Consider the following 27,015-nt stretch of genomic DNA (forward strand, 5'->3'; position numbering starts at 1 on the left):
CAGTATTAATTGAAAGGATAAATAGGAAGAATTAATCAGTCTCTAGATATCCCAACAGTATGTTAGAAAATAGAGGTTTAGTCAAGATTCCCTGTTTACCTAATCACAAGGTCATAAACTACACTGAGTCTTTCCCCATTCATTTCCTGTTTCAAGTTATTCTTGCCTTCAGCCAGCATTCTAGCAGGTCTGAATTCCTCTGGGGTCTGAACCTTTTTTTCTGACGGGTCTCAACCTTTGCCAGTACAGCCTAGATAACATTACAAGAGTCACCTGTTAACCTGTCCCCCAGATTCCTCTTATACCCACAGAATCTCCAGCAATCCTGTTTCCATCTAATGGGATAAATCATGCTGGCTGTTAAGCAAAACCCTACCACCTTTTGCTTGTTTTTTTCCCTGGTAGAAGCTTGAAATGGTCCAGAGAAAATATGTTTCTAATTCTGGGAAATGACTCCTGCCCCGGACACCTGCCTGGTGCATTTGGCAATGAAACAGTCTGAGCACTCAGACCTTTGGGCCTAGACTCATTTATTATGAACCCCTCAGTGCCTAGTCCCCTGTATGGGCAGATGTGAGGCAGCATTTTTTATCGATCATCAGAACAGAGCATGTACTTGGTGATTTTGGACAGCTCCCCAGCTTACAAATGCTGCCTCTTAGGGCAGCTCCACTGTCTGAGAATCTTTGGAGAGGGTCTCACTCATTTAATACAGAAACCATCACAATGAGATTTCGACATTCTTACTGTTTTTCTTTTCTTTTAATGGAACAAATATTAAGGCTCAAATTCACATTGTTTTAAAAATAGAAACTATTTTTTAAATTTCTGCAGAGAAAAACAGTATAAAATCCCATCAGCAGAGTAACACCTTTGTTAATCTAAATAAAGTTATCCAACTTTTCCTTTACTATTTTCTCTTTTCAGTTAATTCACATTATCCTTGATGCCATGGCAAATTATAGAACTATTTGAGAATTAAATTAGCTGGTAGACATTGCTGCAGGAGCGAAAGTGAAGTCGCTCAGTCGTGTCCGACTCTTTGCGACCCCATGGACTGTAGCCTATCAGGCTCCTCCGTCCATGGGATTTTCCAGGCAAGAGTGCTGGAGTGGATTGCCATTTCCTTCTCCAGGGGATCTTCCCGACCCAGGAATCGAACCCGAGTCTACCGCATTGCAGGCAGACGCTTTACCATCTGAGCCACCAGGGAAGCAGATACATATTACTCTTTTCCCTAGTAATTGTGGTTTCATTTCCTTTTATTCTCAAAGGCTGACACCCTCATGGGTATATCTCATGTTTTAATCGTGTATTATCTCCCCTAACCTCATACCAGGGTGGTTGTGGCTTTCCCTAGGAATTTTCTGCATCACTATCATTGACAGATATTGCTGTCATTTCAAATGAAAGACAAGAAATGATTTGGTGCTTTTGCTCATTAGCAACAAGTCGGTGCAGTGCCTCATATTATTTTAAATCATAAGTTGTGAAAATTTGTCAAGAAAATCTAGATCTGTGTTTGTAAATAAAATGCAAACCCACAGTGAAAACCTTACACCTGAAATACCTCTCAGCACAATTCAGTCTAATCCTCTTGTCCTTCTGAAGCCATTATTGACAACCTTGTGCTTATTTATAATTTCTCAGCAGTGCTAGACTCAGAGGTTCCAATTCTATTATTTGTTTGGTGGAATCATTCCAGGGAATATTTATCATGAACTTGAGTATATTGATAAGTTCTTCTTAGGTGAAAAATATATGGCGAGCTCAATTCTCTTCTTAGTATAGATTTAGCCCACTTTATGGATCAATTGCTTTCCTGAAAGATTTGCCAATGAAATTAATTTTCTTCTATTAAATTGATTTTTCCACTGACATGTGTTTTAAATTGGAGCTGTGTTTTCTAGTAAACAGTAGCCCTAAGGCATAGTAAAATCACATTTGAGATTATAACAGTCTCCTCGTTGTGGGGCGGGAGGGGGCGGGGAGGCAATTTTCAGATAGTGATAAAATATGAAAAACAAGTTATTAAATTGAAGATGATTAGGATTAATTTTGCCTGGAGAATCCCATGGACAGAGGGGCCTGGTGGGCTATAGTCCATGGGTCGCAAAGAGTCGGACACGACTGAGCGACTCTGGGCTGGGTAGGATTAATTTTATGTTTTAAATATAAAGGAAAAGAAACTATGATAACTTAGCCAAACAAACCATTTTGAAAAGACCCTGACTCCTATAATACTCCATATGAAATTCTTTTCGGTGGCTTAGGTTTCGTTTGCTGCTGCATGCTTTTTTTTTTTTTTTTAATTTTTTTCCTTTGGGGCATATACTAGCTTGAAGGGAAAATGAGAAACAGCTGAAATATTTCAAAATGAATCAAATGGAACATGAAAACATATTATTGAACCATTCATTTGAATTTAAAAGTGAACCCTTTGGAGAAATGGAGTTCTGCCCCATTCTTCCTTTTTGCCTTGTGGGGTCTAATTCAGCACCAAATAAAGAGAAATCATTCTAATAGCAAGTGTGTATATAGTGTTTACAGCATTTTAGTTCCTCAGTTCTTAGAGACTGCCCTGGAAGTCCAGTAGATAAGATTTGGTGGTTCTAATGCAAGGGATGTGAGTTTGATCTCTGGTTCGTGAACTTAGATTGTACACAGCTTGGACAAATAAATATTCTCCTTTTTAAACTATAAATTATTCTTTGATGGATAATAAATCTTTTGTCTATTTAGTTTTGGCTGTGCTGCGTCTTCGTTGGTGCATGGCCTTTTTTCTAGTTATGGAGAATGGGATTCTCTAGGGCTTCCCTGGTAGCTGAGAGGTTAAAGCGTCTGCCTACAATGCGGGAGTCCCGGGTTCGATCCCTGGGTCAGGGAAGATCCCCTGGAGAAGAAGGTGGTTGCCGTGGTTTCTCTAATTGCGGAGCATGCGCCCTAGGGCAGGTGGGCTTTAGTAGTTGCATCACATGGGCTTGGTAGCGGTGGCTCCCCAGCTCTAGAACACAGACTCAGTAGTTGTGGCGTATGGGTTTAGTTGCTCTGATGCACGCGGGATCTTCCCGGATCAGGGATCAAACCCATGTCTCCTGCATTGGTAGACGGATTGTTTACCATTGAGCCACCAAGAATGCCCTCTAATAGAGCTTGAATAACAAAATGATTATTCTTCTAGGATAGATTCACACAAGTCAGGATTTAGTGATTAAACGATAAGGACGTGTTTAACATTTTAAGTAGGTAGCAGCTAACTTTTTCTGTCAAGAGTCAAGTAGTAAATATGTTTTACTTCGTAGGCTAAGGCTTCTTCTGTGTGGCTTCTTCCTCCCCCTACTCTTTTCCCCCATTCTCCTCCTCATCCACTACCTCCTCTCCCTGCCTATTCCTCCTCCTTCTCCCCCTTTAAAAATGGGAAAAAAATGCAAAAGCCATTCTTAGCTCACAAGCTGTAGGAAAACAAGCTGTGTGCTATATCTAGCCCTTGTGCCAGAGTTGTCCACCCCTGTTTCAGATACACATTGCCAAATAGCTTATCAAGGATGAACACCAACTTTCTCACCACAGAATTTTTAAGAGTATTTGTTTCACAGTACATTCTTTGTATCATTTTAATATTGATTTGAGGACATTCACTGTAGACTATTTTTCAAAATATGCGGCTTTAACATTGATTCCTGTTTCTTTGATTGCAGAAGTTTAATGTTCTAGGCCCATTTCAAAAAATTCTATTGAAGACATTCACTTGGTGAGGCACTGAAATAAATTAGATGCATCTTTAGTGTGTGAAAACTTAAAGTGGTCAGGGAGCCTTCTTAGCTTTCTGTCTAATGCACCATGACTGAGTTCCCTTGTTGGAAGCCTCCCTCCTCTGGGCACTAAGATCTCTGAACCCACCAAGTCCAATGTTGCAAGAATAGGAAGTTAAAATTATGCAAGCGATTTATTAGGTCTAATAATGTGAGGGGGCCCCTCTCACTTCTACTTTTGGTCTCCAGACCCATATGTTCTGGGAAAAAGAACACCAAATTTTTCCTTCTAGTTGAAAGCATATACTATATCTTTGGGGTAATTGCAGAGATTTGTGACACCATCAAAGCTTTGAAAGATACAGGGGTGGTGACTCATACTGCACTCCCATTTAAATTCTCTTTTGGCTAGTGAGAAAACAGATGGTTTTAGAGAATGCCTGGATTATTCTAAACTTAATTACATGGGGATACAACTTGCAAGTGATATTTCAGATATGGTATACTTCCTGAGTATATCAACACAGCCTGTGGGAGCTAATATTCATTTATTGATACAGAAAATGCTTTATTTTCATACCAACCAAGTCATCTTCTTCTGGAAGGAATAGCAGTGTACTTGTCACTGCCTTACTTTAGGGTATGACAGTTTACCTTTTCTCTGTCATAAAGTCTGAAAGGAGTTTGATCATTTTGATAGCTCTTAAAATATTATGCTGACCCATTACATTGCTATTATTTCATCTGGATATGGCAAGCATCAGATAGCAAGTGCCCTAAATGCCTTAATAATACAAAAGCATGCTAAAAGGTAAGAATTAAACCCCATTCCTGATTCTTATTACTCTATCAGAGTCCTGGCAGAAAACAGAGTGTATGTACTCGAAAGTAAACTTAATAAAGAGATTATGTCCAGATCAATTATGAAAACCAGCATGAGTTTGTGAGGTTCCTAGACACTAGCAAAAAACCCATTATCAGCCCTAGGTGGATGAAGGGGGAAATGGCAGAGACAGTGTTATAGTAAGCTGGCAAGAACTGGAGGTATGGAACAGGGCCAGGTGGCAAAGATATGGTTGCTAAAAAAAGCAGCCACCTTTAAAAATCTTGATCTAGCAGGTCAAAAGTGACACAAACTCTTTCTCCCTTTGCTCCCACGTCCTTGCTATTTACATGAGATGTCCTCAGCTGTCTCACAGTCATTGGCTGTCCATGCTAAGGTCTGGAGATTTAAAAACTTTTTGGAAGTTCTGAGTGCTCGTGAAAATTAATTTTTCTTTAAATATATTCTGTCTCTCCTAGACCCCCGCTCCTAATTTTACATACATTAGACTACTTGACAATGTCCCATAGGCCACTGGGGCCCTTTTAATTATTTTTCAGTCCAAAAATCACCTCTTAGCTATGAGCCTAGGCAATTTTGAGGCTCACTTCATTTGTTGTACCTCTCTCAAGGATTACAGTACTTGCATTGCTTGCTAGCAAATATCTAAAAATAGTTATTTCCTATATTTTGCTTAGTTTTCAGTTGTTTATGGCAGGAGGCTAATTCTAGGCTATGGGTTGAGAACCTAATTCTCCTACTTGCTGTTTGACCCTGGGCAAAGTTAATGCCTGTATTTCATTAGTTTTACATCTAACTTGCAGGATTATTGTGAAGATTCTCAATAATGTACAAAATATATAAAGTATGTGATGCATAGTAAACACCCTATATGTAGGACATAGCTTACCCTTAGGAAAGTGAATTTTTGGAGAGAGAAAGTGATAATCAGGCCTCAGCTAAGGTTGCTGGGATAAAGTGCTGGGCTTCTCTTCAGTACTAATGCCTAGGGGAAGAAGGGAGATAGAAAAACTCTGTCCTAAGACACAGAAAAAGGGGTTCATGTAAACAAACTTGCTGTTTCTAGGATGCTGCTATTTAGCTGATCTGCTGAAAAACTCATCGCTTCAGTTCCAAATCATTGAGTGGTCAAGATAATCTCCAAAGCTTTCTGGCTAGAAGGACAAAGGTCACTGACAGATGACTAGACCAGCCTGATTGGCTCTGTGACGTCAACTATTGGTCTAACAGCTGAGACAGGGCTAAGGCTCAGGTGTTGTTGTGCAGTTGGTAAGTAATCTCCAACTCTTTGCGACCCCATGACTACAGCATGCCAGGCTTACCTGTCCTACCCTATGTCCTGGAGTTTGCTCAAACTCATGTCGATTGAGTCGGTGATGCCATCTCATCCTTTGTCATCTCCTTCTCTTCCTGCCCTCAGTTTTTCCAGCATCAAGGTCTTTTCCAATGTGTCGACTCTTCGCATCAGGTAGCCAAAGTATTGGCAGTTCAGTTTAAACATCAGTCCTTCCTATGAATATTCAGGGTTGGTTACCTTTAGAACTGATTGGTTTGATCTCCTTGCTTTCCAAGGGACTCCTTAGAGTCTTATCCAGCACCACAGTTCAAAAGCATCAATTCTTTGACACTGAGCCTTCTTTTTAGTCCAACTCTCACATCTGTATATGACTACTGGAAAAACCACAGCTTTGACTATATGGATGTTTGTTGGCAAAGTGATGTCTCTGCTTTTTAATATGCTGTCTAGGTTTGTCATTGCTTTTCTTCCAAGGAACAAGCATCTTTTAATTTTGTGGCTGCAGTTAGTGTCCACAGTGATTTTGGAGCCCAAGAAAGTAAAAGCTGCCACTGTTTCCACTTTTTCCCCGTCTGTTTGCCATGAAGTGATGGGACCGGATGCCATGATCTTTGTTTTTGAATGTTGAGTTTTAAGTCAGCTTGTTCACTCTACTCTTTCATCCTTATCAAGAGGCTCTTTAGTTCCTCTACACTTTATGTCATTAGAGTGGTATCATCTGCATATCTGAGGTTGTTGATACTTCCCCTGGCAATCTTGATTCCAGCTTGTGATTCATCCAGCCTGGCATTTCACATGATGTACTCTGCATACAAGTTAAATAAACTGGGTGACAATATACATCCTTGACATACTCCTTTCCAAATTTTGAACCATTGTTCCTTGTCTGGTTCTAATAGTTGCTTCTTGACCAGCTTATAGGTTTCTCAGGAGACAGGTAAGGTGCTCTGGTATTCCCATCTCCTTCAGAATTTTTCACAGTTTGTTGTGATCCACAGTCAAAGGCTTTAGCATAGTCAATGAAAACAGAAGATGTTTTTCTGGAATTCCCTTGCATTTTCTATGATCCAACAGTTGATGACAATTTGGTCTCTAGTTCCTCTGCCTTTTCTAAATCCAGCTTGTACATCTGGAAATTCCTGGTTCATGTACTGTTGAAGCCTAGCTAGAAGGATTTTGAGCATTACCTTGCTAGCATGTGAAATGAGCACAGTTGTATGGTAGTTTGAACATTCTTTGGTATTCCCCTTCTTTGGGATTGGAATGAAAACGGACTTTTTCTAGTCCTGTAGCCACTGCTGAGTTTTCCAAACTTGCTGACATGTTGAATGGAGCACTTTAACAGCGTCATCTTTTAGAATTTGAAATAGCTTAGCTGGAATTCCATCACCTCCACTAGCTTTGTTTGTCGGAACGCTTCCTGAGGCCTACTTGACTTCACACTCCAGGATGTGTTCTCTAGGTGAGTGACCACACCTTCGTTATCTAGGTCATTAAAACCTTTTTTTTTCTTTTTTGTATAGTTCTTCTGTGTATTCTTGTCACCTCTTCTTAATCTCTTCTGCTTTTATTAGGTCCTTGCTTTTTCTGTCCTTTATTAAGCCCATCTTTGCATGAAATATTCCCTCTGTATCTCTGCTTTGTTGAGGAGATCTCTAGTCTTTCCCAGTCTACTGTTTTCCTCTATTTCTTTGCATTGTTTACGTAAGAAGGCTTTCTTCCGTCTCCTTGCTATTCTCTGGAACTCTGCCTTCAGTTGGATGTATCTTTTCTTTTCTCCGTTGCCTTTTGCTTCTCCTCTTTTCTCAGCTATTTGTAAGGTCTCCTCAGACAGCCACTCTGCCTCCTTGCATTTCTTTTCCTTGGGGATGGTTTTGGTCACCACCACATGTCAATGTTGTAAACCTCCACCCATAGTTCTTCAGGCACTCTCTCTCTTGAATCTATTTGTCACCTCCACTATATAATCGTAAGGGATTTGATTTAGGTCATACCTGAATGGCCTAGTAGTTTTCCCTACTTTCTTCAATATAAGCCTAAATTTTGGAATAAGGAGCTCATGATCTGAGCCACAGTCAGCTCCCAGTCTTGTTTTTTGCTGACTGTATAGTCAGTGAAAAGGCTTAGCTTGGAATTCTGTAATCTAGCAATTTCTCTCAGAATTTAATATTAGAAAAACTTTTGTCCGCCCACAGAATTAGTGATTCTTCTTTTTGGTAATAGAGGTGAAATAACTAAATGCGGCTTCATTCTTGCTTTATAAGGACACTCAAAACCATATTTTGTTCTTAATATCATAAATGTTTACCTCTAGAATTAGCATATATGACTTCTTTTTTTCTTTGTATTGCTGTTTTATGTGTATTCATTTTTTTGTGAATTTCTCAAGATCATTTCTTTTTAGAGAGATTTTTAAAAAACGTTGATTATATATTTTATCATTCAAGGCTTAGTTTTTATATAACCTTGGCTATTAAGATAATTAGCAATTATGTCATATCTCTTCAAGAGTTGGGTTTCCCACTGGTGGAAATATCCCCATAATAACTGGGGCAATGTGACTAAAAAGAAAAAAAAGGTTATTCAAATTTATTTATAATGAATACTGTAAGAAACACATTTATTCTTGTTCTTAAGTAATATTTTTTTAATAAGCAAGTATATTCCTCATGACCAAGCAGACCAAAATGTATTGATAACCTAGGCATTTGAAGTACCAATATCAGTTTCTTTAGCATTTACTATATGCGAATGGACAGAGGCTCTTAATATCTCAGTGAACCTTACAGCCTTCCAGATTTGACCCTTTCTTGATCTTTTCTGCACCAAACCTTACTTAGGTTCTCCCCCTCCTCCTTTGTATCATTTCTAAAGCAGAGTGACTCGGCAGCATTTGTGCTTTTTTAAATACACGTCGCTGTTTTCAGGTGTTAAAATATCCAGTATAACTATAGCCACGGTTCAGCTTCCTGGAGTGAGTAATATTTGCCTCTCATCTAACATTTGTAGTCTCTACAGGAAAAGGTCACGGAAGGAGGTTAATGTACTAATCATAAAAATAGATTTGATGTGCCTCTTTAAAAAGCGATTTCATCTATAGCGATGCCTATACATAGTTTCAGTCACGCTCTAGTCTCCTATGTTTGAACTTCAGGAAAATGTGTCATAGTGTGTCTATGAAGTGCCCCGAGGAGCTGCACTTTCTAGAGATGATCAGCCACTTTCTGAGAGCTATTGCATTTGATGATCTGAATTCTATTTTTAGAACTCGAACAGATTTTGGATCTGCTGCACTGGAGTGCTACTGTGAATTCTTATGAGCTTAATTTTTCTTCCCTGTATCTTCTTTGACAAAAAAAGAATAGTCCTTAACACAAGTATGTGATGTGTAATATGCTTTTGTTGTAAACAGCTTTCTTCTTCTTCTTCCTTTTAAATTAAAATAGGATCTTGTTTTCATACTCCATCAATTGATCACCCTGAGTCCATGAAAAGGTTTCCGCAGGAAAACGACTTTGAGCACAGCTCAATATTAGGCATATTTGTATTATGTTCATCTTACTAATGAGGAAATAAAGATTTAAGGAGGTCTCGTAATTCCACTAACATCAAAACAATTAGTAAAGGTCACAGTTAAGACTCGATCCCACCTATCAAACCATTCAGATCTCCTTCCTCAGACTTCCGTATTCCCATCTGGGAATTGACAATAATGCCCTCCTCTAAACAGCATGAAAGATTTCCCTGGAACCTGGATTTTAGTTCTGCCTTTGCCACTATCTGGGTATGTCAGAAATATTACAATCTTCCTGGGTTTCTATTCCCTCAACTATAAAATGAGCAATAGGGAGGGGAGATAAATAAGATCCCTTCTAACTCTAAATTATATTTTGTTTGAATTTGCACATAATCTTAAAGATTCAAATAACATTGCATTTGTTCGATGGAACTGGATGCTTTCTTCATAGATTCTGAAACTGATATGCCTACTCCTCCATCTGTCTTACTTCTGGATCTACCACAGCCTTCTTTGCCTCTGGACACTGTCCACCTGTCTGTCTGCGCTCATCATTTCTCTCTCTATGTACTTCTTATGAGGAGAGTTAGAGGCTGAGCTGGATTAGTAAGATGCTTTCTCAGAGTTGTGTCTGCCTGGCTGGTTTAATGACATTATATCATTCAATATTACAAGGAATGAAAATTGGGACAGTGGGATTGCCTAGGATTGATCTCTAATTGACAGATACCAGCCATGAGACTTTTGCCAAAGCTCCATCTTCCTAGACATAGACATGAATAATTACACACAGGCACATACCCTCTTTAACAATGTCACAAGTATTTAACAATGTCACTTTCCATTAGTGGCACATTTAGATAGCTGTCTCTCTTGCTTGTAAGTACATGTTTGAAGAACATAACGGAAGACAACCTGTTTCCCTTTACATATCAGTTCTGATATTCACGGTTGAGAAAATTTCACCTCTTTGGATTTATTTTAAGTCAAGTATGATGGATTGCCTTGGGAGCTACAGCATAGGAACAAAACTCATGAGAGTTTCAGGCTGAGGGTTTTTTCTTTCTCTTCTCCTTTTGGAGGCATAATACTCCATCACTGCTGTCAAGTGAGGGCTCAGTATGATGTGCAAATTAGAGGAGAAAGGCTGAAAGCCACTGTAATTTTGTTCCTTAGAGATTTTTGTCCAGATCTGATTATACAGTATGTTTGCATACTTCTCTTTGGACATTGGTGTGTGTGTGTGTGTGTGTGTGTGTGTGTGTGTGTGTGTGTGTGTGTGTGTGTGAAAATTAAAACCAATGCCTGGTAAATAAGGTTATCATTTTTAATGAAATGTAGTTTGTGTGTAGATTGTGGTATGAATAAGATTATGGGCATGCTGTGATTTTTCACTTGATATTTTCAAAACCTAATACAGTGAATATTTTCAGTACAAGTTATAAAAGAAACATATTGTAGCCTTTTAGTCCTCTCAGCTGAAATGGTTTGATTTTTAAAAAAAATAGGTATGGTGTTTCTGGTGGGGACAGATGATAGAGTGTATAAGGCAGCTATTTCAACATACAAAACTCAAATCTTGGTGGCTCAGAGCAAATATTTATTGTTTTCATTCATTGGTCTAAGAGTTGGCAAGGTTCACTTGATCTGATCTGAGTTCAGCTGTGCTGGCTCACAGGGTTTGGGTCTGCTCTGTGTCTAAGTCCAGGCCCCCTAGACGTGCTTATTTTCTGGTAATGGCAGAAACACAAGGCAGCGTGTTAAAACACACAACGCCTCTTCAGGTCTTGGCTCAGGACTGGCACACTGTCACATCGGCCACATTCATTTTCCCCAAACAAGTCACAGGGCCACATCCAGCATCCAGGGACTCGGTGTCCATGGACCTGGGGAAATATATGACATCTGCATCAGTGGGAGAAGCTACAAAAGCAACTGGAAAGGCCTTGGGTGAATAATCACAGTGAAGTGAGAGAGTAAAGATGTGGGAACAATAAACCAGTATATCTTAGGTAGGGAGACTCACTCCACTGGGGAAGCTGGGCTGTGGAGACCGCCTCCAGTTTTAAATGGCACATCACTTTTCTTTTCCGTCTGCTTCCTTTGTACTGATAATTGACAGCAAAATCCCAGTTTGATGTTGTAGGTTAGCATCAGGAAGTGCAGCTCATATGGGAAAAACACAGACTTTCAAAGTGGTCCCAAGGTAAGTTGCCCTTCCTGTACTGTGACTGTGCTGTATGTTGTATTAACAGATGGTCAATTGTGGAATTAACCTGTGTGTGTATGTGTGGTCCATCAAGCTGCTGAAATGATTTTGAGAAACAAAATAACTAATAAATACTGAGGAAAAATTAGATTTATAGTCTGTGCACATGAAAGGGGGAAGACATGATTATGTTGATAAGGCTGTTTTAAGCTTTTTGTAAAATGTTCCATGAAAATCTAACACCTCAAAATCTATTTGCATTAGAAATTTAAGTGATATTTGACTGTTGTGACAGAATATACTTACCTAATTTCAGATAATTTTTATCTCTCTATATTAAATATATTCAGTTGAAGAGAGTAGTATAGACATGCCTATTTTAGTAGGCATAGACATATGCTTTATTTTTGACTGTTCAGAAAATGAGTTGATATTATTAAAACTTTTCAGACTTGAGTCTAATATATACCACACACACATATATATATACATTATTTTTTAATATTCTTTTTCATTATGGCTTATCATATTGACTACAGTTCTCTGTGCTATACAGTAGGACCTTGTTGTTTATCCATTCTATAATAAATATAATGAAATCGGAGGTTGGGGTTTGCAGACCATTATACACAGAATGGATATACAGATCCTAAGGTATAGCACAGGGTCCTTACTATATTCAATATCCTGTAACAAACCATAATGGAAAAGAATATTTTCAGTTCTAGGCAATGAGACTAAAGCAGAAGCCTGACAAGAGATTTCTAGAAACGTTTCTCTTTCCTGCTAAATGGTAACAACAGCTCTGGCACTGACTTTTCTCCTCATGCCTGGAGATGGAACAGGCATCTTGGAGGCAAGAAACAAAATGCCAGCCTATGATGATGATGTAATAGAAAGCCAGAAGGATGAATCCTTAAGCTGTTTATCAATGCCAGCAACCAACCAACCTCCCTGCAGTGTTCCTACTATAAAAAATAAATGGGCTATCCATGCTGGCTTAGCAGTAAGGGTTGCGCCTGCAATGCTGGAGGTGCGGGTTCGGATCCCTGGGAGGAGGTGGCGACCCACTCCAGTATTCTTGAAGGAGGGTCACAGGGACAGCAGAGCCTGGCGGACTGCAGTCCATGGGGTCGCAGGGAGTGGAACACAACTGAGCACATATACATAAATAAGAAATAGATAAATGGCAGATTTGTGAGACATCTTAAATAGTGGTTCCTGATACTTGTAAGTAGATTCAAACTAATATAATTTTTAGAATATATGAAAATGCAGTGTGTTAGCGGCTCGGTTGTGTCCAACTCTTTGTGACACCGGGGACTGTGGACTGCTGGGCTCCTCTGTCCATGGGATTCTCTGGGCGGGAGTGCTGGAGTGGGTTGCCATTTCCTCCTCCAGGGGATTTTCCAGACCCAGGGGTCAAACCCACCTCTCCTGCTTTGGGGGGCGGGGGCGGATTCTTTTCGTCTGCACTGCCAGGGAATCCCCAGGGATATTATGCAAAAACAAATAAGCCTATAACCATAGAAGATAAAATCAGTGAGAATCTAATATCAGTTAGCTGGACAGAAAACAAACATTTCAAGAGTGTTTTTATATGAATGAATAAGAAAATAGATGGTCCAAAATAAAAATTTGTTCTTCATTAAACTATTGTCTTCTTTGACAAGAAAAAAAAGAGAAAATATATACATATATGAATAACTCAATCACTTTGCTCTACAGCAGAAATTAATACAACATTGTATATCAATTATACTTTGATAAAAATAATAGAAGAATTTATTAGTTTATGTCCTTTCCAATGGTGAATTTGTCTTGTGTCCTCGCCTACTTTGTCAGACTTTTGAGAACTGTTTTGTTACCTATTTCTGCTGTTGGTCTTTCCTGTCCTAACAACCTTTCCCCAGATTACTACCCATCATAGTTTTACCCTGAGTGTTTGCTTCATAGGGATATTGTCTGGTTAAAATTAGGTATTAAAAACTGGTCCTTCGTAATTAAAACTGTTTCTAATATGAACTTACTTTCCATTGTTTCTGCCTAAACTTCACACTGTCTTTCCCTCTGCGTAAAGTGAGCTGGATTGCACCCCACACCTGCTTCATGCAGTGGTGGACAGCCACGAAAGGTGCGTAGATGCATTTCCATGGGCGTCTATATTTTATATAAGGACACGAGGTCCTTATCCTTGTGGGAATTTACCACTCTCATATACCTAAATGATGAACCACTCACCAGACAATGTGCCTTTGATGATCAAGGTGTCTTACCTTAGTTGTGCACAGCATGTTCTTTGTGATGTATACAGCATGTTTTATGTTGTTCTGTCAAACTGTGTAAGCTGTACCCAAAGCCAGAAGCTATTCCAAAATAAAAGTGGAAAGTGGAGGGGTTTGAAATGAGAGGTGTGATTAGTAATGAATACATTTCGAAGACAAAGTAACTAGGTTAGAGTACACCATAAATTTTAAAAGGCTTATTTTCTCTTTTCTTGCTAAAAATGAGGGGGGATGAGCTAAATAAATAGAACTTATCTAAACAGAAATATTCTAGGAGAGGGATAAGCTTTATAAATGGAAATGAAAAGGGGTCCACACTTTAGTCTCTTCATCTCTTAAAGCATGGCCGGCATTGCCCTCTTATTGGGGTCACCATGAGTATACAGGAGGAGCTTAGTAGACTGTCTCCTCTCTGAGGTTCTTTTAGGCATTATTCCTCCCTGTCTTCTGAGCAGGAGTGGGGGCCACTCTGTAGCACATGAGGCCCTCAACAAGGGCCCAGAAGAAAGTCTGTCCGGAGACACTAGGTAGGAAGAGGCTTGTGGAAAGAATGAGGCCAAGTTCCTGAAAAGACCCTCATTCTAGGACACCTAACTCAGGTGAAGAAAGAGCTTAGTTGTAGCCTTCTGGATGCGCATGTCTGCAGAGTAGATGCCCAAGGCCCTGGACCTTCATTTTCTTGGTTTTCACTGCAGTGTTTTGGGGACAGCCTGCCAGAGGGCAACTGTAGAGACACTGTGACCTGTATCATCTTTCAGTTTTAAAGTGTGATTAGAAACCAACCGACCCAACAGGCAAACAGAAAGCAAAACCTTGGGTGTTTGCAAATTTTCTCCTGAAATGCTACTCTAATATAAAGGAGAAGTGTGTTATCCCACAGTCCTTTTGTTTGCTGACTTACTTGTGGCTCAGATTACTTGTAAGTCAGGTGTTCAGCATGGCTGAAGTCATTGGGTGGCATTGGATCCCTGCCAAAGAGACACTGTTACAAGGATTATGTGTAATAAACACCCTATCACATATCCAGCAGTCATCTCTATTGCAAAAGTACACTGAGCCTAAACTCTTAACTTCTGCCTGGTTGCTTAATATTTTGCCAAGTTTGCTTACCAGGAACTAGAAGAGGTCTAGGAACCTGAGAGCCCTGTGGGACATTACGGCTCATTTCCAAACTCTATTCAAATGGAACACTGGTGGCTTGTGACATGTTTAACGGGTGTCCCTTTAATTGGATTCTGTGGTCAACTAAGTTTGGAAAATCCTATTATATAGAGTTAAGTTTCTTTACTAAAGGACACCTCAAGGTCTTTAGTATTCTAACATGAGTCGTGGCTCTGGGGATAAAAGCTACATGCTCACTTGACCACAAAGTCCTTTTATTGTAGGAGAGGTATCGCCATCTCAAAAATGTCAGGCAGAGACCATGGAGTCTAGTCATTAAAAGCACACCTGCCTGTATTTGACTGCCTGGGTTCAGTTCCTGGCTTTATCATTTACTGATCTTAAGCAATTTGCTAAGCATCTTTGCACTTCAGTTTTCCCATCTAAAATGAGAACCCTAATGATACCTACCTATAGAGTTATTTTGAAAACCAAAGAACAGGGTTAAGAACCGTGCCTGACACATAGTTGACTATTATTGCCCGAACATAATTCAAAGAAGAGCTAGCTTAATACTCTCATTCTGGAGATAGGAAAGTGAGTTCCAAGTAGTGCACTCACGTGGGTGTCACTCATTCAACACACTGACCAAAGGCCGGCTATCCCCAGAAATGAAGATGAAGCGGATGCAGTTCCTGCCCTCGAAGAATACACACTAGTGACTTGGTTCAGGTGATACCTTTTGCAAGTAAAGCCAGCTTCTAAGTCAGGAGTCCAGGACTCCTGACTTCTGTCCTGCAGCCTGTCCTCTGATTCTGTTCTCAGAGAGAATGATCTGTATAGCCTGACTGGTAAGCAGGAATAGGGAGCACTGAGTACAGCGAACAGACGTATTTTTTATATGCCTTGGATACGAGGGCATATATTTTAATTCATTCTGAGTGTGAATACTTAAGATAAGCAAGAATACTTAAGATAAGCAGAAAGAATACTTAAGCACTTTTGGGGGAAAGCAAACCCTAAAAATATAACCTAGAAAGGGAAGTAAGAGGTAGTATGCAGTGGCCCACATAAGAGTCCCCAGAAATGGCTGGCTTGATGGATTGTCACCACTGTGTGTCACTCATGGTCTTCTCTGCTTTGGTCTAGGCATCTCCTCTGAGGGCTTTGCCCGGGACGGCTTCAGTGAGCAGACAACACCTAAGGACCTTCCCAGCAAAGATGGAGGTGCATGGGTCCTGGCTTACAGAGCAGGGCCAGCCTGTCCATTTCTGCTCCATGAGGAAAGAGAGAAACCCAACAGAAATGAATTGCACTTGGATCTCCATGTGAGTAGAAACCTTTGTGTTTGTGCTATGACTCTTTGTATATAATAGAGACTCATTTAATATGCATTTAACATAAAGTGTGTCTGCGAGGCTGCTAAAGCTGCCTTTTGTGTGAGGGTCATTGTCTAAAAATCAATCAGCTGCAGAAAACAGATACACGTTGCTGATTTGAAATTTGTGCACTAGCAAGTGACTGTGTTTACACAGTCGTGTAAATATCTGAGCATTTATAGAGTACTCTGCTAACACCGCTTTGCAGCCTAAACCTTATTGTGTGAGACACCATTTGCCACTCCTAATAGTTTTCTAAAAATTTGAGAACATACAGTAACTGACTGATACGATCTGGATCCTCCAGTGAAATTCAAATAGCCTGTCTTCCACATTCCTACACCTTCCTTTCTCTGCAGCCACTCAAATAACAGGTGAACAGTTTGGCAGGAAATCTGCCAAATACTGGATGACCTGTTAAAAAAACAGCTTTCTCTTTCCCATTCTTTTACGGATTCATTGACACAGAAGCGCTGACTGACCTATACAAAGCAGAGGGCTGGGTTTTACCTACTTCCACATTGTTCAGTTCAGTTCAGTCGCTCAGTCGTGTCCGACTCTTTGCGACCCCATGAATCGCAGCATGCCAGGCCTCTCCGTCCATCATCATCTCCCAGAGTTCACTCAGACTCACGTCCATTGAGTCCGTGATGCCATCCAGCCATCTCATCTTTGGTCGTCCCCTTCTCCTCCTGCCCCCAATCAGAGTCTTTTCCAATGAGTCAACTCTTCTCATGAGGTGGCCATAGTACTGGAGTTTCAGCCTTAGCATCATTCCTTCTAAAGAAATCCCAGGGCTGATCTCCTTCAGAATGGACTGGTTGGATCTCCCTGCAGTCCAAGGGACTCTCAAGAGTCTTCTCCAACACCATAGTTCAAAAGCATCAATTCTTCGGCACTCAGCCTTCTTCACAGTCCAACTCTCACATCCATACATGACCACAGGAAAAAGCATAGCCTTGACTAGATGGACCTTAGTCGGCAAAGTAATGTCTCTGCTTTTGAATATGCTATCTAGGTTGGTCATAACTTTTCTTCCAAGGAGTAAGCGTCTTTTAATTTCATGGTTGTAATCACCATCTGCAGTGATTCTGAAGCCCAAAAAGAATAAAGTCTGACTCTGTTTCCACTGTTTCCCCATCTATTTCCCATGAAGTGATGGGACTGGATGCCATGATCTTTATTTTCTGAATGTTGAGCTTTAGGCCAACTTTTTGCTCTCCTCTTTCACTTTCATCAAGAGGCTTTTTAGTTCCTCTTCACTTTCTGCCATAAGGGTGGTGTCATCTGCATATCTGAGGTGATTGATATTTCTCCCTGCAATCTTGATTCCAGCTTGTGCTTCTTCCAGCTCAGCGTTTCTCATGATGTACTCTGCATAGAAGTTAAATAAGCAAGGTGACAATATACAGCCTTGACGTACTCCTTTTCCTATTTGGAACCAGTCTGTTGTTCCATGTCCAGTTCTAACTATTGCTTCCTGACCTGCATACAGATTTCTCAAGAGGCAGGTCAGGTAGTCTGGTATTCCCATCTCTTTCAGAATTTTCCACAGTTTCTTGTGATCCACACAGTCAAAGGCTTTGGCATAGTCAGTAAAGCAGAAATAAATGTTTTTTCTGGAACTCTCTTGCTTTTTCCATGATCCAGCAGATGTTGGCAATTTGATCTCTGGTTCCTCTGCCTTTTCTAAAACCAGCTTGAACGTCAGGGAGTTCATAGTTCACATACTGCTGAAGCCTGGCTTGGAGAATTTTGAGCGTTACTTTACTAAGATGTGAGATGAGTGCAGTTGTGCGGTAGTTTGAACATTCTTTGGCATTGCCTTTCTTTGGAATTGGAATGAAAACTGACCTTTTGCAGTCCTGTGGCCACTGCTGAGTTTTCCAAACTTGCTGGCATATTGAGTGCAGCACTTTCACAGCATCATCTTTCAGGATTTGAAACAGCTCAATTGGAATTCCATCACCTCCACTAGCTTTGTTCGTAGTGATGCTTTCTAAGGCCCACTTGACTTTCACATTGTAGACTGTCACAGTTGTTACCGCCCCCCTTCACTTGCCCATTTTCTGTCAGAGATGGGAGTGAGCTTTAGGAATCCAAGAGACGCTTCCTCACCGCAACCGCCCCTCCTACCCCTGCCATTAACTTTAATACTTACTACAGTTTTGTGTTCCTGATTTCATTTAACATCTTCCAATTCATTACTTTCAAGCCTGGAAGTATGTCTTTGACAAGTTGTGGCCTGTAATATTCACATGGGTGACAATTTTCTCAGGCATCCAAGAGCACAGGAACCTTGTACTTTTCATCATCATAAAGCCACAGTCATTGTATGTCATTTTAGAAAAACATGGGACATCTCAGTTATTGTAAAAGGAGGTTTGGAATGAAGCTGAGGGATGTAAAAACTACAACCCTTCATGAGATGAACTGGAAATTTGTAGTTTTTTTTAACCTCAGTTCAGTTCAGTCACTCAGTCATGTCTGACTCTTTGCGACCCCATGGACTGCAGCCTGCCAGGCTTCCCTGTCCATCACCAACACCCAGAACTTACTCAAACTCAGGTCCATTGAGTCAGTGATACCATCCAACCATCTCATCCTCTGTTGTCCCCTTCTCCTCCTGCCTTCAGTCTTTCCAGCATCAGGATCTTTTCAAATGAGTCAGTTCTTCGCATCAGGTGGCCAAAGTATTGGAGTTTCAGCTTCAGCCTCAGTCCTTCCAATGAATATTCAGGACTGATTTCCTTCAGGGTGGACTGGTTGGATCTCCTTGCAGTCCAAGGAACTCTCAAGAGTCTTCTCCAACACCACAGCTCAAAAGCATCAATTCTTCGGCACTCAGCTTTCTTTATAGTCCAACTCTCACATCCGTACATGATACTGGAAAAACCATAGCTTTGACTAGACAGACCTTTGTCAGCAAGATAATGTCTCTGCTTTTTAATATGCTATCTAGGTTAGTCATATCTTTTCTTCCAAGGAGCAAGCATCTTTTAATTTCATGGCTTCAGTTACCATCTGCAGTGATTTGGGAGCCCCCCAAAATAAAGTTTCTCACTGTTTCCATTGTATCCCCATCTTTTGCCATGAAGTGAAGGGACCAGATGCCATGATCTTAGTTTTCTGAATGTCGAGTTTTAAGCCAATTTTTTTTCACTCTCCTCATTCATTTTCATCAAGAGGCTCTTTAGTTCTTCTTCGCTTTCTGCCATTACGGTGGTGTCATCTGCATATCTGCAATTATTGATATTTCTCCTGACAGTTTTGATTCCAGCTTGTGCTTTATCCAGACAAGGGTTTCCCATGATGTACTCTGCATAGAAGTTAAATAAGCAGAGTGACAGTATACAGCCTTGACATATCTCTTTCCTGATCTGGAACCAGTCTCTTATTCCATGTCCAGTTCTAACAGTTGCTTCTTAACCTGCATACATATTTCTCAGGAGGCAGGTGAGGTGGTCTGGTATTCCCATCTCTTTCAGAATTTTCCACAGTTAGTTGTGATCCACACAGTCAAAGGCTTTTGACATTTTTTAAAAACCTCACTTTATCTAAAAAGCAGTTGTGTATCTTGCTGCTGCTGCTAAGTTGCTTCAGTCGTGTTCCACTCTGTGCGACCCCATAGATGGCAGCCTACCAGGCTCCTTCTTCCCTGGGATTCTCCAGGCAAGAACACTGGAGTGGGTTGCCATTTCCTTCTCCAATGCCTGAGATACACTCAAAGCAAGAAGTGTAACAGTGACATCTACTGGTCAGACTAAGTTGCGCTTGCTGCAGCAGGAGGTCTGGCATGTCACAGTGCTGAAATGAACTTAAAGTCTTTCTTTTTCTTCTGTGTTTTAAAAAAATTCTGGGTTTATGTGTTTTTTAACCCATTGGCTAAACTATATATTCCTGGTTTTCCTTTTCCCTGTAAATTAAATTATTTCCTATTTTTACTTTATTTCAATTATAGAAATCATATATAATCCTTTTAGAAAATTTGAAATATGTAGTTAAATTGAAAGAAATTAAATTAAAAAGAAATAATTAATAACCTCAGCAAACAAAGACAACAACTGTAAAAATTTGATAAATCATCTTTGTATTTTTCATCCTGTAGGACTTATTTTCAGTGAGGGATTATTTTTAACTTATAAGCATAGATTTTATACCTTTTTTTTTCTCCTTTACTTATTACTCTTACATTGCTTGTTCATGGTGTTACAAATTCCTCTGGATATATTTTAAGTGAATGTGTAGTATTCTTGAACATTGTATCCTAAAATTTATTTAATCATTTCTCTATTATTGGAGTTAAAGTTGTTTTTTTAAAAAATTTGAATTAGTACTACAACTTGGAAATAAATAGCACTACCACATATATAAGTTTTCTTATACCCTTCCCTGCCAGTATTAGGATAAACTTTGGTTTATTGTCTATAAGTATTTTTAGGCTTTTGAAACATATCATCACATAAACAAGGCCTTTATCTTGAACTAACCTTTAATGGGGTATATGTATTTGTGTGTGTGTGTGTGTGTATATATATATATATATATATGTATACACACATGTTTATACATATTATACTATAAATATATTCATATATCATATATAAATAGCATATATTTTATATAAAATTTATATAAACACACAATAAAATATATAAATATTTACATGCTTCTTTGTTTTTTAAATTATAATTTTTAAACATCGGGATAGTTCCTTTAGATTATTTTCTGCATTAGCAGTTTTTACACCTTGGGCCATAAGTCTCCCCACCTCCAATCCTCCCCCTTCCTTAGATGCTACAATTTGATTCCTATGTTTTGTTCTAAGTAAGATGTCCATTCAGGAGAAAGTTCTACTGATTTAGAGTTTGCATCTTGTTACTGATTCCCAGCTCGCACTAGTGGTAAAGGACCCACCTGCCAGTGCAGGAGACATAAGAGACACGGGTTCCATCCCTGGGTCCAGAAGATCCCTGGAGGGGGGCATGGCAACCCACTTTAGTATTCTCGCCTGGAGAATCCCATTGACAGACGAGCCAGGTGGGCGGGCTACAGTCCATAGGGTCACAAAAAGGCCGACTGAAGTGACTTAGCATCCACGCTTGCATGCACTGACCACCATACCAGCTCAGAAGGCTTCTTTCCTCTGGGGGTTGTGAACACTAAGGTCAGGGATGAGGGCAGTGCTGCATGATATTTTGATCAGCCTTAAATGTTGCAGGACTGTTCTGTTTTCAGTTTTGAATCTGATCTGCAGTATCACTCTCAAGAAGTTACTTTAATCAGGCTTTTTCAGTGGAGATGTAGCTTTTCATTAGTATGTAGGGGTGATAACTATAACAGTTACTAATTGGTGGAAACTTGGCATCCACAAAGCAGAATGACCCCAGGCATTCAGGCTGGGACTGCTATTAAGGCCCTTATTTAGCTGCAGATTAATTTTTTTTAAAGCCAAGAGCCAGAGAGGAAATATTTTAGGCTTTGGGGACCATACAGTCTCTACTGCAACCACTCTGCTGACAAATGTAAGCATAAAGAATACATACATAGTAAGTGTGCCTGTGTTCCAGTAAAAGTCTGTAGACACTGAAATTTGCATTTCATATAATGTTCACTTATCGAAAACACTGTTCATCTTTGATTTTTTTCCTCCACCATTAAAAAATGTAAGGATCATTCTTAAAGAAGTCACTCAAAAACAAGCGGTGGGTCAGATCTGGGCCCCTCTGCTTTGGACCAGGAGGTGGAAAGCTCATTTACTTCACTTCTCCTGCTGACTCAACCACTAGCTATGGGACTCTGGGCACCGCCTTAAGTTCCATAGGCCTCAGTGTCTTTATCAAACGTGTGCTGATAGAATGGGACGAACAGGAACTGATAAAACAAAGTTCCTTTTTGTTATAGTATTAAATTTCCTGATTCTATTAAAGGGGTATAAATTAACCTAAGCAATGTGATGTATGGGGAGTGGAAATTATTTAAAAGAAATGTAAAGAAAGAAATGGCAATTATTTAAATGGAAGACATGTTAATATTCTCAATGTGAATTATTATTTTAAAATGAGGAACAATGTCACCACTCCGATAGCAAGACCAAAATTTATAGTCTCCTAACTCTGAAGGCTCATACCACTTCTGTTTCTCCAATGCTATCCTTTTTTCCCCTCCCATTTTACTGAGGTATAATTAACATGTAATATTGTAAAAGTTTCAAGTGTTGATATACATATGTACTGTAAAATTATCACCACGATAATGTCACATCTTATCACCTCATATAGTTACAATTATTTTTCTTGCAATGAGAACTTTCAAAATCTACTCTGTAAGCAACTTTCAAATGTACAATATAGCATTGTTAGCTATAGCTACCATCCTGTACTTACATGCCCAGGACTTAAAAATCTTACACTGGGAGTTTGTACCTTTTGATCACCTCACCCAGTTCCCTCTGTCTTCATCTGGCAACCACCGATCTGTTTTCTGTTTCTATGAATCTGGTTATTTTTAGATTCCACCTATAAATGAGAGCATACAGTATTCATCTTTCTCTGTCTTATTCCACTTAGCACAGTGTTCTCAGGGTCCGTCCATGTTGTTGCCTGTCACATTCATCATTTAGTTACTGAACTGTGAGAAGGTGCAAGGGTTCCTTGGGAGAATGGCAGGAGGTGGAGCTGGTAGAGGGTAAGTACCAGGGAGGTTCTGAGCAGCATCTTTTACCAACCAGTATATATTTCAGCGTTTAAGTGACCATTGCTGCCAACATGGTGCCACTTGGCTGCATGTCAGCCAGACTGTTATGTAGAGAGGTTCTGTTTGGGTGATCATCTTGCTGTAGCAAACCATGTAGACCATTCTGGGTGATCTAGAAAGTTCTCAAAAGAACCCATTGCTCAGTCAGTTCCACTTTTAGGTCATGAGGTTGCTAAGACTTAAGTATTATGTAGGATATACTCATAGTGAAAAATTATTTATTGCTTTTGTCTGAAATTAAAATTTAACTGGTTGTCCTGTATTTTATTTACTAAATCTGGCAACCCTAGGTATCCATTTGGGAGCACCATCCAAATAAACCAAATGTGTGAATTGCCTTAAAGTAGTGTCTGTGCATGATAAATCCTCAGTCACCCAAGAGTGCTCATTGAGAGCATGAACATTACACAGTTCGCCTTAAAGGGCAGTTTCTTAAATTCCACTATAGGACTCTATCATTAGCTATGCTTCTCATTTTCTAGTGCACTTTGAGCCAGACATGTCAAGACAACTGAATCTGAACAGACTAGAGAGCAAATGGAGTCTAACTTCTTATTACAGGTGCAGTTTCTTAAAGATTCCATTTGAGATGACTTTTCCCCATGAAGGATACTGTGTAAAATGTGTGTAAACAAGGATATGGGCAGGGTGGAAAAAAGATGCTGATAGAGGTGTGGCCTGAGATGGGCCACAAGGTACGAAAAGCAGAAAAGGTAACTGGTCCTCGAGATTCTGTGTTGGTGGCGTGAATTCTGAATGTAGGGTTTTGCATGCAGTTTTTAAAACACAGACCTTGCACTCTTCTTGGAGATACTGGTTTCCAAGGACCATCTCAGTCACCCCACCTGTGGGGCCTGGAATTCTCCTTGCTGAACTGGGTTCATTGTCTGGGGAGGACACAGCATCGGGTTCCAAGTAGTTACATCTGATGAACAGAAGGATATAATTACCAACTCCACACCCAACCTTAAGTGTCTACACCAGTGACAAAACTGCCATGTATTGATCACTGGCTCAACGCCAGTCACCACCCTTTGTACCTATTGTACAAGTTAGGAGAGAGTAAAGTATGGTGCAAGGATTTGAACCCAAGTCTGTCCGAGTATGGACCCAGGTGCTTAAATGTTAAGCCTCTCTACCTCTCTATTAGTTGGATGCTTTGTTTGTTTCTGTTTTGTTTCTAATTAAAGAACCAAATTCATTGTATAGATATGAGTTAGCCCCCATAATCAGTGAGAAGGCTTGAGAATTAAAACCACAACCAAAATCACCCCACGGAACTCAGTCCAGTGAAGATGCTGTGGCGTATCCTCACGTGGAACACTGGATGCCTTAGACCTTTGGTCTTTACAGTTAATGGGGGAACACTGGTGGGAACATGAGCAGATTTCAGTTCCTCCACATTCCTTCACTCCTAACAGACAAACTCCACAGCCATCAGTCAGCTTCAGCCACAAAGAATGGATGCAGAGGGCCTCTGATATGCTGTCTTTGCAGTGCATGAGCTTCCCTGCTGGCTCAAGCAGTAAAGACTCTGCCTGCACTGCAGGTGATGCAGGAGAAATGGGTTCGATCCCCAGGTCGGGAAGATCCCCTGGAGGAGGGCGTGACAACTCACTCCAGTATTCTTGCCTGGAGAACCCCTCAGACAGAGGAGTCTGGTGGGCTATATAGTCCGTAGGGTTGCAAGAGTCAGACACAGCTGAAGCGACGGAGCATGCACGCACGCAGCACACAGAAAGGACCATGTCTTGGTCTCGTCTTTCATAGAAGCCAATGAGAGCCTACTGCTTAAAGCTAAAGGCCACAGGTGGACTTCCCCAAACCAGTAGCATGTTCATGACAGTGGGGCTTATATTTGCAAGTGAAGTGAATTCAGAATTAGCCATCTAGTTTGTTTTCTGGAGGAGTGTGTTCATTCACATGTGTGAGCACCTATGTGTGAATGTGTGAAAGAGAGACAGAGATTGTGTCTCTGTGGGCTGTATGATAAATGATCAAGAAATGGACAAAATGGACAAAATGGATCAAAAAAGGACAGTTGGAAGGGATGAATTATTGATGGAACTGGAAAATTACGCTTGCTTCTTGTAAACTCCTCAGCACTTTAAGTCATGACAAAGCAGTTGAAAAAGTTATCTGGTTTTATTCCTAAAGCTCGTGAAATTTAATCAGTTATCTCTTTCAAATTAGCTTCAGTTTTGCAACTGGTGTGGAAGGTTGGTATACATTTAAAGAGAAATCCTAGTTTATGCAAGTCATAAAGCTCAGTTCTCAGGCCATTTCTCACACTTGCCTTGACATGTACTTGTCTTCTCTATAAATGGGAAGATCACAACAAATCTAGTAACATCCCAGATTTCTTTATAAAACAAAAAGAGTAAGTTTGACTTAACCATTGGACACCTTCGTGGTTAATGGAATTGTGAAATTCACTTCTTTTTTATCTTGATAACACTTGTACTCATTTTCTCTGGCTGTTCTGACATTAAACAGAATAGCTGTTCGTGTAAAACTGGAGTCTTGAAGTGTCTACATAGACACACTTATACTCTCAGACCCTGAAAGACCACAGGTTAGAACTGAGTTTTATAAAATCTGTGAGAAATGTGTAGATGAATTTTATTTAAATGATTGGAATGTTGCATTGAGATAATTCATTTAGCTTCTCTAAAATTCAAATGATTGCTTTTTTGTTCCCTTAGAATGGGTTCCATTTTTTTACGCCTCCCTTTTGTGCCCCCAAAACTGCAGTTTTGTGTGCATTGCTTAGATGACGAACTTCACATTATTTCTTTAAAGCTGGTCTCTCTACATGTATCATTTATGTTCCGTGTGTGAATTTTGGAAAAGTATTTTCTGTCCTTTCTCAGATAGAAATGGGAATTTGTGGTTAAAAAATATACATCCAATATGACCCATTTAGAGTTCCCTGGTGGCTCAGAGGTTAAAGCATCTGCCTGGAATGCAGGAGACCTGGGTTCGATCCCTGGGTTGGGAAGATCCCCTGGAGAAGGAAATGTCAACCCACGCCATTACTCTTGCCTGGAGAATCCCATGGAGGAAGGAGCTTGGTAGGCTACAGTCCATGGGGTCGCAAAGAGTCGGACACGACTGAGCAACTTCACTCACTCACTCAATGACCCATTTAGAATTTGAAACACAGAAGCCTTTGCCTAGAGAATGTCTGAGAGTACTCCTATGCTAACATAAGGCTCCAGTTTTTATGACCTGATTAGTTTTCTCTTGCCTTTTGATTTTTACATGTTTTAATTAAGCCATCTTAATATATGATTGTTATTGCTTCTGAATTTCATTAAGAACTGCAGCACTATAACTGTCCTGAGTATGAGCATTATAAATGTCCCTTTCGAGCTACAGGAAGTAAGTGACCGTGATTCTAGGAACTGTTGTAACATTTCTCCAGAATATTTCATGATAATTCTTAGAGTGTTGAAAATGACAGTAGCACTATACGTACTTGTTTGGTTTAAGTCCCAAATTAAAATAGTGTACAAAATGGAGGCAACAGCGACTACATTTCAAAATTATCAAAATATGATTCTTTTTTCCACTTTATTGATCTCTGCAGCTATACATGTCCCACAGTAATAATGGTCACTATTTATTGAGCGGCTGTGGTGAACTGAACGAGCACTGGTTTAGGGATAGTAACACATTTAATTCTTAGAACAATCCTATGAGTTATATAATTTTCCCATTTTATATATGTAAATACTGATTCACAGAGCTAAAGAACTTGCTTAAGTCTCACAGTTTGTGTGTAACTAGTAATCTCCTGTGTTGAACCCAAATGTGTTTCACTTAAAAGCCATGGCTATGCTCCCCTCTTTCTTTCTTTGTCCTCTCTTAAC

General features: G+C 39.9%; 1 protein-coding gene and 2 non-coding genes across 4 annotated transcripts in view; all 3 read left to right on the forward strand.

Annotated features, from left to right (window-relative positions):
* The window catches only part of FMN1 (formin 1), a 488,195-nt gene that overhangs the window by 127,228 nt on the left and 333,952 nt on the right, over positions 1-27,015 (forward strand). For both annotated transcript variants that reach the window (XM_060419038.1, XM_042252230.2), the window contains one exon: positions 16,155-16,333. In XM_060419038.1, the coding sequence (XP_060275021.1) occupies positions 16,155-16,333 (179 nt within the window). The remainder of the gene's footprint in view (positions 1-16,154; positions 16,334-27,015) is intronic.
* On the forward strand, positions 2,815-2,887 carry TRNAC-ACA (transfer RNA cysteine (anticodon ACA)). Its single transcript has one exon. It is a non-coding gene; the product is annotated as a tRNA-Cys (tRNA).
* TRNAS-GGA (transfer RNA serine (anticodon GGA)) lies at positions 26,070-26,141 on the forward strand. The gene has a single exon. It is a non-coding gene; the product is annotated as a tRNA-Ser (tRNA).

The sequence above is a fragment of the Ovis aries genome, chromosome 7 (assembly GCF_016772045.2).
Source record: "Ovis aries strain OAR_USU_Benz2616 breed Rambouillet chromosome 7, ARS-UI_Ramb_v3.0, whole genome shotgun sequence".
Classification (NCBI taxonomy): Eukaryota; Metazoa; Chordata; class Mammalia; order Artiodactyla; family Bovidae; genus Ovis; species Ovis aries.